The 16,954-nt window shown below is 40.1% G+C and overlaps 1 protein-coding gene across 5 annotated transcripts in view; it reads left to right on the forward strand.

Moving 5' to 3' along the window:
• vps13b (vacuolar protein sorting 13 homolog B) overlaps window positions 1-16,954 on the forward strand; it is a 285,627-nt gene that overhangs the window by 146,653 nt on the left and 122,020 nt on the right. For 3 of the 5 annotated variants that reach the window (XM_008323736.3, XM_025061606.1, XM_025061608.1), the window contains 6 exons: window positions 6,185-6,356; window positions 8,486-8,600; window positions 13,634-13,775; window positions 14,481-14,753; window positions 14,849-15,005; window positions 15,377-15,488. In XM_008323736.3, coding sequence (XP_008321958.1) covers window positions 6,185-6,356; window positions 8,486-8,600; window positions 13,634-13,775; window positions 14,481-14,753; window positions 14,849-15,005; window positions 15,377-15,488 — 971 coding nt within the window. Of the gene's footprint in view, window positions 1-6,184; window positions 6,357-8,485; window positions 8,601-12,793; window positions 12,861-13,633; window positions 13,776-14,480; window positions 14,754-14,848; window positions 15,006-15,376; window positions 15,489-16,954 lie in introns of those variants that run through there. The other 2 variants (XM_025061607.1, XR_003051507.1) reach the window with 2 other exon arrangements.

A 16,954-nucleotide genomic window follows, 5' to 3' on the forward strand; every position in this document is an offset into this window, starting at 1 on the left:
AGGACACAATAAGAACTAAAACAAATATTCGGTACCTAAAAACAGAACAAATACAACTTTGTCACGTTAATGTGTCACTGATCTGAACTTGGTTAACTTATGTGATACTATTCAACCTTTCTTCTTTCATGTCGTTCTTCAAACACCTCTTTTATTCTCTTTTCCATCTCAAGTGCTGTGAGCCATTTGATTGCACTTGATATTTAAGCCTTCTGTTGTGTACAAAATTCAGCAGTTGATTTATGTTTTTATGAGCATACGTTTTATTGTTATGAGTGGCTGCGTCAATGCCACCATGTGCATTTAGTTTTGGGGAAAATAATGTTGAAAGGCTGAAAAACAATTCCTATCAGCACTTGTGTTGTCTGTGATATAGTCCATATAAACTGGGAACTCTTCTTAGCAGGGGTTTGTCTGCCCCATAATTTGGGAAAAACACTACCAGCATTTACATTTTTGTTCATATAAATTCTATGAAAAATAAAAAAGTCATAATCGTAAAGTGAAGTACAACTACACAAACAGGCATGTCCAAAGCCGATGGAAAAATTAGAGTCAGTTTTTTTCTTATTATGTTTCCAGAAGGTGAGAACAAACGTTGAGCAGGGCGATGATGCCTAACTCAGTCTTATGGAACGTGGCAGGTGTTTTTTTCTTTTGTCCTACAGTAGCAGCAGCAGTGACAGGCTGTTGGTCTCTGCTTTTTCAGGCCTGAGCCACCAGGGCCTCCAGCAGCATCTGTGTATATGTGTGAAGAAGGAATGTAGGATACATAAGAAATGACGGTGTTTATGCTGTGAAACAGCGGCCCAGGAAGTAATGCTCTTTGACGCCCACTGCCAGAGCCCCCCGTCTGTAAAAGGAGGCCCTTCATAACAGAGCATTACTCTGACACTGCCCTCAGAGTGTGTATGTTCAAGTTCATATTTAAGTGTTCCGTTTATCTGCTTCGTCTGTCTACATCCGCTCTTGTAACATTAACATCTATATGTGGCCACGATCGTCATTTATGATCCCACCATAACAGCACTTTGTCAGTTATGGCCCGATGGTGTACTGCCTGTGCCTGTGACACGGCCGCAGTGACCCCTGCCCACTTGTCACTGTTTAACTAAGTACAAACACTAGTAGAAGTGTGTAGTCCTCGAAGAGACCGGTGATTGAGCAAGAATGTATGAGCAGTTTGATAAGTGGCAGCAGTAGTGTTAGAAGTCTCTCGCCTCAATAGCCTCTGCTCCTCCACCCTCCTGATCCTGCTCTGCCCACTCCTTCACCAAACATTTCCTCTGCACTCTGTTGTTAATCAAGCCGATGTCTTTTTTGATTTAAATACATTAGTTTGCTGCCTTTGGTACATCCATGTAACATTTGTTTAACATTGTTTACTCTTCATTCCTTTGCTTTTTGTGGTTTTTGCGTCACTCCCATCGTCACAGCCTTCATTTCTCTTCTCTTATGATGATATTTGAGATGAGAACTGTACTCACGTTCTGTTTTTTTAAACCCTAATTGTTGCCTCAGAGGAAAAAACAACTTTTGTTCCTTTCTAAAAGCCTAAGCTCACTGACTTTAACTTTATTTGACATGTATTCCTTACCAAAATAGACCTTTTCTAGCCCCTTTCTGACCACCAAAGGTTCTTTACACTGCAGTCTTTGCAACCTTTCTACTCCTAGCCTTGCTGCTAGAGGGGCAGCATACTGACCAAAAAGGTCTTGAATCAATCCCACAACCCTTCAGTACCCATTGAACCACAGCCATCCTCTTTAAACAGACTTCTCTAAACAAACAACAAGTTGCAACAATAACCAGCTGTTATGAACGCACTCACATTTTTAAGCTGATGTGAAAACTTTTCAAAAACTGCCAGGTTTCTGCCTTTGCTTTATATATATATATTCAATTACATCTTTTTTCAACTCTCTTCAACCATATTCTTTCTCCATACTTCCAGTTGTCCTTATATACATATTTCTTCCCTCTACTCTTCTTTACATATTCTGCCCCTCACCCCAAATTTCTTTGACACTTCCCAGCCTGCTGTTGTCTTCCAATGTTTGGGTCTCTCTGATGAGCAAAGACAAACTCTGCAGAGAAAATAAACCCGGATCCTCAGCCCGTTTATAGCACAGAGGCCTAGGAATTAAATTGTATACTTTACAACTTGGCCTGTGGAGGTGTGGGAAAATAGCTCCACTTCTTAAATGTGTGTGGGGGCTCTGTGTGTATTTGGGGGCCCCAAATTTGGCAGCTCAGGAACGTGCCAGAGCCCACCTCTACCTACACCCGATCATCACATCTGTTCCTCAAGGCCTCACCTTGGGGTCGGGCTGTTAGTGGGACTGAGCTGCATCAACAGTGGCCTCTGCAGCCACAAGTTGTAATTACAGGATTCTGTCCTGTAAAATTCCATGTGGTAAATTTTTCAATTTAAAGACCAATCGATCAATGATGCAACAAACACTGACATGTCCTCAACACTGGACAAGCAGTTTCACCTTATGTTCGTGTTTACTAGTTTACAACTCATTATATATTTTAATATCAATAACAGCAGCCTGTGACTGTCATTGTCTTATTTTCTTCTTTATTGAGCTGGACATTATCTTTTGAAGACATCTTCAGGCACAAGCACAAGAAGTCTTCAGCATGCAAAGAAAGAGTCTTATTGTCTTTTTTATTTTTGGCATGAAAAATCTAAATTCCCTGTTGTTGTTCAAAAATGTAAAGTCAAATATGGACTCATGTGACAACTGGAAATGTTTCATTGTCTTCTGTTTCATTTTAATTCAGATCAGGCAGAGTAAACCTGATGACTTTTCCCTTTCAATCTGTTTAGCCTCAGGCAGTGGTTCCCAAAGTGGGGTGTGGCCCGCCCTAAAGGGGACGTGAAGCTGCAACTTTCGATTTCACTATATTTTTATTCTTGTTCCTATAGCAGGAAAATTACACTGATTTTTAATGTTATTTCTTTGTTCTTTGTCTATCTTTTCAGTTATTTAGGTCAGTTTATCTGATGTGGTTTAGATAGAGTCCACTCCACTGGCTTGGTTTCTAGAAGACATTTCAACTCTCATTCAAGAGTTCATTTCCAACTGACTGCTGGAAAATGTTGGTACTTAGCCTCTGTGTGGCTGAATACTTGAAAAGAGAGTTATTATGGCAAAACAAAGAGGTGACCACACCCTGACACATCAAAGTGGTAAAGAGGGCACAGGTTGTTCACTTGTTCAATGAGAATATTCATTTTGTACAAACTGTCTCAACTAAACCACAGTAAAGTTTTAAAGCAATAGCTGTGTAACTATTGATGTAACAGGCCCAACAATAGTCCTTTCTATAAAAGAGGGTGCTGCAGGAAAAAATTGCAAACCACTGGTCTCACAAAACTTTTTACATGTCAGTGGACTATGTGGAATGACATTTAGTCGACTTTAATTCACAGATTTCCTTATTTGCCAAGTTGCCAAAGTTTAATGGATTTTTTCTTCTTGCACATACTTCTCCATCGTCTTCACAATTTCACAAATTATAACGTTATAATGTAGTTTAGTCTAGTTTACTTTTTCAAAGTTTACTAGAAAGTACTAGAAAATTATTTTGTGATCCTTTATTTCCCCTTATACCTTGTCTGCAATTCAAAAAACCCTGTGATTTTTAAGAAAGATACCCCAGGTTGGACTCTTCAGTGGTAAAAATGAAATACTGCCTCAGTGGTTTAAAGTCGTTCACAAGGGAAGGAAACTTAGAAGTTCTGGAAAGGAAATAGAAAGAGTCACGTGTTGGATGCTCCAGTGTAACCGCACTCCAGCACACGGTGGGTTTCCCACCGCTCCGGCGGCTGGCTCCTGTTTCCACACATGACATTACAGAGCCTAATCCTTCCAAGTGGCCAGAACTGTAAACTAAATTGTCCAAACCACACACACACATACGGAGAAGGAGATTGAGCAAGTGAGACAGAGAGAGAGAGAGAGAGAGAGAGGGACAGGCAGACACAGAGAGACTGTTTTTTTTTTAACTGCATCTCAAGAACAATTAGTTTTAAAACAGCAATTGAAACTCATAGCATTCATTGCATATCACATGTTTACTATCACTTTGTATTCATGAACATTTGGGGAATGTGTAAAAAAAATGAACATACAATACCGATAATCACATTAAGACAATACATTTTAGTGCCAGACAGCAGTGGTAGTGCAATTGTCTTGGAACTGGAGGACAAATCCTAATGTAAGACTGCCCATCCTTTCCTCCTCTTTTTACCTGTAACAAAATTATGTAAGGGTTGATTAGTCATGCTTTAGTTGATGAAGCAAGAATAGAAGCAACAAGTCTTCAAAAATCTGAATTTGTGGCCACAATAATGTAAATCCAACTTAATCAACCCAGTGTTTGGAAAATACTGGTTTGCATTATTAATTATTATTATTTGCATTATATAGATAGATAGATAGATGGATAGGTGGATAGATAGATGGATGGATAGATGGATAGATAGATAGATGGATAGATAGATAGATGGATAGATAGATGGATAGATAGATGGATAGATGGATAGATGGATGGATGTAGTCTTTATTATATTATATAAATATATATGTATATATATATAAACTAGTAATGTTACCCTAACTCCCTAACGTAATTTGTAAGCTTCTAAAACCTTATGACATATTTATATTATTGTCATTCATTATTACCCACTGCTGTCATCCATCTTCAACTAGACAAATGAATCAAATTTGCAGTGTAGTGTGACGCCCTCATTACTCCCCCCTGTTGTGGAAAAGGGGGGACATAACTCCCTCATCTGGATCCTCTTTAGGACACTGTAATCAGCCCAGCAGCTGTGTGCTTTCTAATTGAGATGGTTGATAACCACCTCACCAACCACAGCCAGCCCGATAACCATGACACAATCTATCATTACCACACTGCAATGGTAGACACTGTGGAAAAAGTGAAATCCTGCAACTATGGAGCTGCAAAGTGCCATATTGTCTGAATCAACTAGGCAGATATATATTTGGAAAACAGATTACCAGGAAGTGAGTGAGAGACAAATAATAAAATGTCCCTTGTGCTGCGCCAAACCTCCAGTAATGAGATGAGAGCTCACAGAAGGCAGCCTTCTCTGCCGCATCCTGCCTGCTTCCACCTCCACCCCCCCCACATCTCACCACCCATCTCCGGTTTTTCACTTCTCATTCTCTCCCAGGCTGTAAGACGTTTGTGTCCTGGCACAGTTGAGTGAAAGCGGGCCATGTGGATGCTGGTGGCTTAGATTGGGGTGAATGCCAGTGACAGCCCCAGACAATGGTCTTTTTTTCCCCCCACTTTGCTCATCGCTGATTTGAGTTCTGCTCACCAGACACTGATGTCATTTACTCTCCAAAGGGCTCCATCACGGGTGGTTTCTTTGTTATGGCTACATGCTATGGGACAACACTTTCAAACATAAGAGAGCATTTGTACAACACATGGTTGAACGCGCAGAAGAGCAAACAGATATTGGAAAACATATTGGTAAATAATAAATAATGAAATGTAACCATTTTCCCACAAAAAAACTGAATGTATATGACATTACAAGGAGTTGCGCTTTTCTGTTTGTGTTAGTTTTATCCAACATTTTGGCAGCTTATAACATTGAACAGTTTTGGGGATTTTGCAGACTTTCAGACTTTTGTAGAACAAAAATATCATTTATTTCAGTAGTTCTAAAAGTTGTGTTGTGTGTATTTGTCAATTGTCAGTAAGTAATGGAGAGTTTGTTAATTGGATAATTCGATGGATTTTTTGGATGCATGGTTAATGATAATTCTGTATTTGTACATTTATTTAAAATTGTAATTGTATAAAACAAATGCTGAAGCAGTGGTGAATCACACTGATATACAGTAGCACTGAGCAAATAGTGAAATAACTAATTAACACATGGAACTGTACACCTTCAACAACCATGTCAGCTATCTTCAACTTTCAGCTTTATTCCAATATGTTTAGCATGAAATTCAAAAGGTAACATCCACCAAAAGGAAACAGAAAAGCTTCTTCTAGGCTTGATGATTAACAGACCATTCCTTCCCAGCATTCATATTAATTTAAATGTCTGTGGCTCTTAAATTTGTATTTACATCCAACACCTCAAACTAATCCAATCTCGTTGACTTCACAGGGAGACTCAGTGCCTGCTGCAGACAACAGTCCATTCTCTGAGACAGTGACTTTGGAGCAGAAAACCAGCAGTATTGGTGGAACCAGTGGAAAGGTCAGCCTCTGGATGCAGTGGATGTTACCAAAGGTCACGGTCAAACTGTTTGCTCTTGAACCAACTGTCAAAAAAACAGGTACTTTACATTAACCTTACTGATTTTGTCTTTAGGAGCAGTTATTAATAATAATAATTATAATTTAATCCAGGAAAAAAATCCACAAAAAATCCAAAAAAGCACAGCAGTTGATGGTGCATGGTGCTTTTGTTTGACAGCCAGTAGTTTCAGAGCCTAACATTGTTTCTTTTGCAACCACATGATACTTTATAATACTCTTTGTTAGTGCTGTTTGGCAGCACTAACAGGTGAATGGAACAACTGTGCAAAAATCAACAGTCACATGATGTTATCTATGCACATTTTGAAAGACTAAAGAAACAGTTACGGTTTGTTTAAATCTAAACATTTCAGCGTTTACCAAACCACCTACCACCCAGAAAAGTAAATGAGGAGAAGAAGAGACGGTGGGGAGAGAAAAAATAAATCCATGTGCCATGGATCCTCAGTGAACCTTATTTTGTCCCTTACAGATTTACTGGGGTGGTGAAAAGCTAGTTTTACCTTTAATTGGTGACTGTAATATTTAGCATCTGCCAACCAGATTACCCAGCTTAAGCTCTTTGAGAGTTAAAAAGGAATGTTTTGGAGGACCTCACAGAGATGGTTTAACTTTGACAACATCCCAAATAGGCTTTACTTTGGATTCTGGCTTAATGTGCACCATCTGAGCTGCAGGATGAACTTAGCGTTGGATTTTCCTGTTTGCTTCTCTTTTCTTTCCAACTTATTAAACATTTCATTGAAAAAAAGACTAAGTATGCATGCACAGATACCCAATATCATACTCTGCATGCACCCCTGACGATAAGTAAGCCACACTTAGAGTGCGACTGTGGGCAATCTGCGATGATGTAATGTGTTTTTCAACCACAAAGGAAGTGAGATTCTTGTCAGATCTGAAAAAAGGGGGAGAAGTCCATTCCAGATTTATTAGTTCTAGGCTGTACTGTTATGCTATTATATGTTGGAAGTTTAGAGACAGAAACTCAAGCCTGATTCTCTGCAGGCTTTGCTCACGGCACAAATCAGTGGTGGACTTTATTTCTTTCAAGATGAGCCATTTAAGATGAATCGGACTAAGGGTTTCCAATAATCTTCCAGGGTGGGTTTATAGGAGTCATACATCAATATCAACACTATGGTGGAGACCATGGGTGTCAGAGTATACAACAACTTAGGAGAGTTCTTTCCACTCAGTATCCACAATATAGCTGACAAGACTTGTGTTTCAGTATTAATAATCCATTAGGAACCTCTGTGTTTCTCAGAAACGACACATGGCCAAAGTAGAACAGCAACCTTCGCTTGACACGCATGAAATCTATTTTCCCGAGCTCCTCTGTGATTGTGGGACTTTCTCAGTGGAAACAATGAGAGAGCATCAACGGTTCAGCTCATGTGCTTAGTTCTAGACAAACTGAGTACCTGCTTTTTTTAAAGCTCACTCACTGTGAAGTGGGAAGCGTAACCACACACACTCATCAATGTGATAATGTGTTTGTGCATTTGTGTGTATACCTACATAACATACAAAATAATTTGCATTGGACAAGTTCAAGGGACAGACCCGTGCAATAGTGCAATGCAAATTAAAACCTGTGGCTCCTGGGTCATATGTGGCTCTTTAGCCTCTGTGCAAATGCTTTTTTCAGTAAAACTAATTTAGCTTGACTGAGATCCATCACACTTGTAAAATATGTATATAGCAGTTAAGTAGGGATTGTAAATGTTTACTGACATTAAGGTTAAACCAATTTTACAAGTCACATAAAATTTTAAGCTTTCCTGCTAATGGCAAAACAATATAATGGTACTGTCCACGTAACTCAAGATCAGCTGTGCAATTAAGGCAAAGATATGTATAGATATACACTTCAGTATTGCCATCATATGGTCAAAATGTTTTGTGGCTCTCTGTGATTTTTATTTGCTGATAACTGCTGGACTACCTTTAACAGTCACCAAATGTAGCTCAGCTACTGTCTGTAACCATAAAATGTACGTAATACCTGAGCTGCATTTTAGGTAGCTCCCAGGACAGTTACTCAAAGAGCATGCCAATACAGTTCATCAGACTGGATAGAAACTGTTTATTTGTGCCAGTAAAACATGGTTTCCTGTTGATCTTCTTTTGTCTCTGTCAGAGATCTGTGTCATCGGTGAACTAGAAGACCTCAGTGCCTCTGTAGATGTGCAGGACGTTTATACAAAGATCAAATGTAAAGTCGGAAGCTTCAACATCGATCACTACAGACGCAGGTACGGTACAGTTACGCGCACAGGCGGACATGCTCACGCACACACAGTGTATTAGTACAACCTATGAGTAACAGATTTTTTGATGCTGTCTTATTCAAGATATTGACTCATCAGTTCATCTGAGCATGTCTTTGGACTCAGGAGTATTCTGTTGATCATTTGGTTAGTGCACATAGCATGGATACAATTCAGTACGTTACAAATTTGAGTCAGAGCCAGCTCAATCTATTTAGGCCTAAAACTTTTATTTCTTTTTAATGTATGATATCTGTCCAAATGCAGACAGGACCAGTCTCTTAGTCAATCCTGACCAAATTACTAACGTATTTTTTTTAATAAGATTAATTTTAACTTAGATTACATCAGGCATTTGGGTTGTGTCAGTATTTAAATGGCAAAACTCAAGTACAGGAACATGTACGAGTATACATTACTATATGTACATATCGTTTACATTCACACAACGACATAAAATTGTTGTGGCTGGTACTGGCTAATAAATCAAAGTGGAGGCTATTCACTCATTTTAACTGTGATGTGCATGTGGTGCCCCCGCATTCTTCTGCTCTCATAGAGTCATACGCACACACCCAGACACACACAAATGCACATTTAACCACAAATACCACTAACACTCGGCGTGTTTCCCCTTCTGCTCAAATGGGTGATTTTTCGGATTATCACCTCAGCGTCATCACCCCTTTAGACAGCTGTTGTGGTGGTGACCACAGATCAACAGACACATGGATGGACATATGGACCCACAGACTTAGAAGGACAGTTCAACAGATTCCTGGCTGATCCAGCTCTTACTCACAGTCCATCAGGGTTTCTGTCAGGCTGTGGTGTCTGAATCCATTCACAGAAACATTAACACGTTGTTGGGGGAAGAAAACCACTGGGCGATGTTCCACTACGTCCTCCTGGTAATCTCTCCTCACATCAACTTAAGTCAAAACGCTGTAATTCAGCTCTGCATTCTGAAATTATATAAGTACGTAGTGAAATGCGATGAAACTGTAGCAGTGACTAAAGCGCTTTTTATTCCAAGCACCATACACACTTTTTGCCCTAATTATTATGACCTTATTTCCAATATCCAAACTCTTTTGTTCCACCCTGTATTTCTGACTCTTTGCCCTGATCACACACATCTGCAGTGGAGGTAGCAGCTCCAAGTCTGCCGTGTGTACGTGCCTGAGGTCTTGTGCAGTTGGGAAGAGACCACTTAGCAGGAGGCAATTCTCCATGTCCTAATCTGAGGAGATAATGAAACAGTGATCTACTGCCTCTCCATGTTGCTCCCAGAGAACCAGAGAGTGTTTCCCAGTGTTTCCAGATCTGAGTCTGTGTGGACGTGTTCCGACCAGAACCTCCTTCTTGGATTTGGCTGCGCAGTAAAAAGGGGCTGCCTTTCCCGACACCTGTATCCAGTTGTAGGATTTGCAACTGACAGTGTGACCACTGACTTGTTAATAAAAAAAAATTGATTCAGATTATAATCATCTATACCGAGTCCTACAGGCATTTTCTCACAGACCTCCCGGTTTCACTGTATTCAGCTGATTTACAGTCTGTCAGGCCACATGTGTGTTCATGCCATATGCAGTACCACCGCAAGCCAGGATAATGTCTGTGATTAGACAATTTTAAGGCACTGAGGTGTTGTGGGTCACATCATGCTGCTCTGCTCTCGCAGGTGTGTGTCCAATTGCTTCTGAGTCCCAGCCAGCTTTAATCTCTTTAGTAGACCTCTATGCCTTCCTAAATAGATAATGGCTCAATTTTCTCATTTCTAGGTTATTTCAGTTTAATGTGCATTTAACAATGTGTTCTCAACACACTTTTAACCAACCAAAGTTCTGGCAGGGAGAAGCGCTCCATCACTGGAGCCAGGTTACAGTCATGGCTGTTTAGGACACAGTGGAAGACCTCTGGGCTCCAGGCCCACTCTAATCTCTATCATCCACATTCACAAGAGAGTCCTCAGAGGTTGGAGTCCATATTAATCATCCTGAACAGATAATTGTTAGGTGTTTCATCACCCAGCCCTGGTTATTTATGTGCACTGGGTTCGATTAAAGCCAGTCTGACAGAGAAAATGTTTCAACTGGCTGGAGCTGAATCTCATTTATGAAAAACAAATGGAAAGTTCGATGGAAAGAGCAAATGCAGTAAAGTAAATAAGAAATTAAATGCTTAATTGGATTACAAATATGAGGAGAACCAAAGAGGGCAAAACTGCTAAGAAAAATAATTACAGAAAAAACATTTTTCTCCCTTGTCATGGAAAGAAAATGGAAATGTGAACATAAGATAAAGATGAAGGGCAGTAAAACAGTATTTAGACGGAAAATAACACTCTATGGCAGTAGGGACTAAGTGTTTTTAAAGCAGGGGTAGTAATTCAATTAGGTCATTTTTTCACAACTGAGTGTAAGTACAAGCCAGACAGTTTGACAACAACGTCAAACTGGCACAATGGAAAGTTAGCAAAACATTGCTCAAAAAGGACACTGGACAAAAATGTATTGCTCAGATTTACCCAAGAAACAATGTTGAATGAGAATATGGAAGGATTATTTGAATTTGCTTATAAATGAAGCCATTTCGACCATCACTTTCTCTTCTTGTAAAGGTGTTCTTTAAAGAGTTCTGGAAAGCAGAGATGCTTCCCAGCTTGAGAGAGAGAGAGAGATAGAGAGAGAGAGAGAGAGAGAGAGAGAGAGAGAGAGAGAGAAAGAAAAGGATAGAGAGAGCCAGGGGAAGCTAGTGACAGTACAGCCTTAGTCGCTCCAACGAGCACCTCACACAAATTGGAGCTGATGTCTTCCAGCTGTTTTGCAAATGGCTGTGAGCGACTGGTAACTGGATGGAAGAGAGAATAGAGGAACAGTAAGCTGTGGGGGGTCCATGTGTATTAGTCACACTTAAAGCCGTGTGGGGAGGTTACAAAGATATTCACACTGACACACACACATGCACCCACGTAAAGAACTGACGTACACACATAAGATAATGATGCATGAAATGCGCACAGTCACACGCACACACTCACACGTGCAACAATATGTTCACATTAAGAGCTGACGTACACACATAACAAAACGAGGCATGAAACGCACCCGCCAACTTGAAACTTAGTTGACGGCTCATCGTACAGGTCCCTGCTTGTGTGTAATTAAAAATGTGAGTTAAATGAATGCAAGAATGGTATTGATGTTATAAATGTTATAAATAACATTTCATGTTATAAATGTCGTGCAAAATGTTATGTTTTGGATATCTATATGTTTTTGTATTGATAATTCAAGTTTTATCGTCTGTCCTTCCTCATTTGATTTCTGCTGTACAGATGCTCTGTTAATGTCCTAGGTTTAATCATGTGGTAATCTAATGACACGCAAAAAGTCCTCTGCCTCACAACTAAGTCCAAATACTTTTCTACACTTTCTACAAGTATTAGGTACTTTATGATAATGGCTCATTGTTTATGCAGGAATTCTTTGGAGCTTTCCATCCCATAACTAAATGACATTATTTTACTTTGGACAACATTGTGAATATACTTAATTTTCTGACACAGTCAAGTCTTTTTCTTTCTACCAGACATTAGCCATAGACCAATATAGAATATAATAGATATCATGAATGCCATCAATGGTAAACAGGTGTTAGACAGCTATTAATGACAGCAGGACAGACCAGGGTGAAGCTCATTGTGTGACTAAGTCATTTCCAGCAGCATGGCAGTAACAACCTATTAGTAGTGAGTCTACTCCTGCTGATCCCGACCACTCCTCACTTCCAACAGCTTTCAGTTTTGACTTCAGCTAACTTCCTTTGAATTGCATCAGGGACACTAACTGTTTTCTTTGTCCACAGGTTTACATTTCCAATCTGTACCAGCGATCTTTAACATTACTTGAACATTAACTAACATTACAGTTGTCTTAGGAAACACATTGGAGGAAAAACACTCAAATGTTCAGATATAACTAATATTTCTGCAGGTTTCAGAGTAAGTCAGCGGGCTACTGACTAGTAAAAAAGTCACTATCACTCAGTGGTTTTCTTATCTAAATGTGTCCCTAAGTACTTTTGCCATTAATGAGATATTATCAGGCGCTTTAACAGAAAGTGAGAGCGCTACCAGATGCCCAATTTCAGTTTGGCCTTGTGTGTCTCTGCAGCCCAGGGCAGGACTGGCACTCTGGCCACTATGAAGGACTCATTCTACAGTGCAAAGAGACAGCAGTGGTGAGGCGTCTGCCTGCTCCACAGCAGTCAGAGCAGCATTGGGTCTCTGTCATTCTGCTGCTCTTAATCACCGCCCCTCATCTCTGATGATACTGGAGAGACAGGCAAACCAAGTGGTGGAAAAAACAGTGGCTTTTGGCTTCATTTCTGGGCATACAATATAAAACATTTAAATTATATTTAATTACCCTGTCTCTCCAGTGGTTCCAATTGGCTCAATAATTGAGCCAATACAATTTGGTGACAGCTTATCTTGTGTGATTATGGTTTTGTATGGTGTCATTTTAATTATACCTGTATTGGGGAAATGGTTATTTCAGACTTTTCAGACTGCGCCGCAGGTTTTCTCTTGTTGATTGAATTCTGTTCTGGTGATGATCTTATATTTATCTAGTACTAAAGTATTTCTTTAAGATAATTTGAAGTTTACAGTCTTTACTTACCCCAGTAGGTATTACATCTAAAAACATTCCCTCAATAACACAATTAAATATGCTTTTTTCCCCCACAATATCTCATCTCAAAACTGTTGCTAGTGAACTTTATAAGATCATCAGTCAGTATTTTTGCTGGTTTAAATTGGTGCTACCTTTTTGATTTTATTTAATCTCAAATTAAATTAGCTAAAATCATCCTTGATTTTCATTATTTTCTTTGTCCTTTTCTGTCCCTTCATTTTTTTCTTTTTTCCCTGTGACTTCCTGCCTTCTCTGTCACTTTCGGCATCTGTTTTCACTCTTCCACTTCACATCTTTCCCTCTCCTCACCTCCAGTATGGAGGGTGGTGTTCGGAGCTCAGGCATCTGTGGAGGAGTGGTGCTCTCTTGCACTGACAAGCTGAACAGACGCACAGTGTTGGTTCGACCAGTCACCAAGCAAGACTCTTTCAGCCACTTCTCTGGCTTTTTTCCTTCTGTAAGAATCTGGTTCTTTTTTTGTTTTGAAGTTGATTCTGCTGATGCTCCATCAACAGTGGCCAGAAAAGTGTTTCCTCACTCATGTTTCAGAAAATACTCCAAAGTGTTACTAGTTACCATTTAGTCTTTGGGTGTGTATAGAACAACTATTATTATTATTATTATAAATCATTTTAGATTTTTATCAGTTAATAGCTTAATAAATATCTATTAAGTCCACTGTTACTGGATGCAGAAGCAGATTTCAATGTTTAACCAGACGGGGGTGCAACATTGACATAAGAGTGCTTTAAATGATTATTTGACACTTTATTAGCTTTGCAAATTGGGCAGCTTCATTCGTATAATTACTCAAAATCTCTGCTAATGGGTTCAATTGTTAAATTATTTTGCTGCAGGGATAAAAGAATTATGTTTTGCTTCTTATCTCATACACTTTTCCAGCTGGTAAAATAGTCCTAATTTATAATTTGTCTAACTTCTAAAGTTAATGTTGCCAAATTAATAATATGTAATTTAAAATTTAGTTTTACAGATTCTTTATATTAAACAAGAGAATTACCAAGATCTGGCCATAGTTATTCTGCAGTAATTCATAGCCAGACTAACCCTTAACTCTAGTGACATACTTTAAAATCCTTTTTTCTGGCATTGTGTTTCTTGTGTCTCATGGAGCTTCTCTTTGTCCTGTATCAATGAGCAGACAGCAGCTAAAGTCCTGGAAGGCTCTCACCAACAGCATGGCTTCCTGTCCATCACTTACACTCAGGCTGTTACCAAAAATGTCCGTCACAAACTCACCACTCGGTCTGAGCGGCCATCACGCGGCTGTGCCACTACTGCCAGCCAGAGGATGACCACCGATCCACTGGCAGACAGCTCGCCTCAGTTCCTCAGAGAAATCCTGCTGACTGCACAGCCTTTTGATGTGGTTCTATCTTGTCCTCTACTGGCCACTGTAGCGGGGGTGTTTCAGGTAAAGAGTCTTTTGCTGAAAACATATTGCCATGCAAAGATCCCGATATAAACGGGTCAAGTTAACTGATACTTTTTACTTGAATGACTACTCAGGCCACTGTACCAAGACGCTATAGGGAGCGTGGGAAGTCGGCAGGCCAGCCAATGAGAAGCCACGCCCTGACTTCTCGCTGTTTGCCACTCATCTACATCAACAGCAGCGTGATCAGGGTCTTCTGTCCTGGAGCACAAGACAAACAACTGACGGCAGGTCAGAGATTTACTTGTCTCCTTTTGAACATCCAACTGGATACACATGGCAGCAGTTAGCAACAATACGACCATTGTTATGTCACAGACTATGTTCGGGACTCTTCAGGTTTGTGGTGCCTGCATGAAAGGTCCTGGTCACGGTTGACACGACATGAGAGAACCACCAAATTATTGTGGTGTTCATGCCAAGAAATGAACTATAAAAAAATATTTGTAGGAGTAAAGAGTCAACCGCACTTATTTATATACTCCTACAGAAGATAAAATATTTGTCCAGGCCTTAACAGATGTACGGAGCCTTTTTTGTCTTTTGTAGATTTTTGAGTCTGTTTGTGTTTGTGTCTGTGTGTGGTACCCATGTTCTCATAGATCCTCCTGTGAAACAAGAGGACACCCTAGTATTAAAGATGGGATCCCTCAGCATGGCTCCACAGGCTGACAACCCACTGAGCCGCACTGTGCTGCGTAAAGACATCTACCAGTAAGAAAACAAAGAAAACTTCTTTTCACTGAAACATGTTTATAAGATTTAATTTATGGGGCTGTGGTTAAATAGGAAAGAAGCAGGTAATGATTTCCAGTATAAATGCCAATTTAAAAATTGATCCAAATGTTCGTAATATGTTTAAAATCAAGTCAAAGTCTCACTCCCACACAGACGCAATTATACTACATTCACCTATTTTGTTTCAATATGAGACAATATTTCACTTCAGTAATCAATGTGTGCAAATCAACAACTTGTTACACTATAGGTACGAGAACAACATCCATCATATCAGGGCTGTGACATTTTACCTTCTGCATTTGTCAGACAGCTACACCCAGCACCAACAATATACAGTACTGGGTGCAGTGACATCCTGCAGCATTGCACTTTTAGAAACATCTGGTGCATTGTTGTAGCAATCATCCACTGTGTTTGTCTGTTGTTGCAGCTACAGCATCTGTACCGCACAAGCAGGTGTGTTGTTAATGTCAACACAAATGAATGTAGTGCTTTAAAATTGGCAGCAGTTGGACCACATACCAATCTGATTTACCTCCCACTGTCTACTCTTCATAAATCTTATCACATTCACCACCTTCGTCACACTGTATTAAAATATCTCTCTCCCTTTCTTTCTTTCTCTGTCTCTTTATTTTTTTCTTTTTCTCTTTCCATTGCTCACCCTCTCTGTCACACACACACACACACACACACACACACAGACAGACACCGCTGACTGGTAGTATTGGAGCTCCGCTAGGCTTGATAGGTAAAACAGTTAATTATGGTGCCACCAAAATATATCTTTTCTCAACAGCGTGGTGTGTGTCCGTGTCTAAACGTGGGTGCACATCTGTGCCCTCACAACGCTTTTTGCAGATTTTGAAAGTGTTGCCAATGATAGTTCTACACTGTGGTGAAGCTGCCCCGTAATGAAAGAGGGCAGTGAGTGACACCTCAGGGCACTGCCAGGCCCTACAGCTGAAACACAAAACTGTTGACACAAGCCTTCCATGCCATGTGGATCAAAGCTGCAAGGCAGGGAAAATCTGGACTTCTGAGGGAAATAGCTTGGTGCAAAACACATTTCCCTGCTATAGGCAACCTAGGGAATCTGGATTGTGTCATAACTGCCAGGAAACCGCAGCCCCACAGCGTGAGTGTATGTGAGAGAGGCAGCAGTTGTGCGAATGGGCAGATATGGAGCTGGCAAACACATGTAATGAGGGAGATAAAAGTGGTGCCTAATGCTTTGTGCAGCTGGGATCATGCTGACACAAGATGTAAAGTGCAGAAAAAGGGTGGAAAAAATTTAAGGTGGACAACAAAAAGAGAGGAGACGCCACTTTAGACGATGCATTTCATTCACTTAGTAAAAGTGTCATAGATCGGGAGAGTGCATCAGAGCAGGGAGGCAGATGGGCTTTAGTCTACTGGGCGATGTGTAACCAACACAT

Source organism: Cynoglossus semilaevis, chromosome 13 (assembly GCF_000523025.1).
Source record: "Cynoglossus semilaevis isolate Cse_v1.0 chromosome 13, Cse_v1.0, whole genome shotgun sequence".
NCBI classification, from domain to species: domain Eukaryota; kingdom Metazoa; phylum Chordata; class Actinopteri; order Pleuronectiformes; family Cynoglossidae; genus Cynoglossus; species Cynoglossus semilaevis.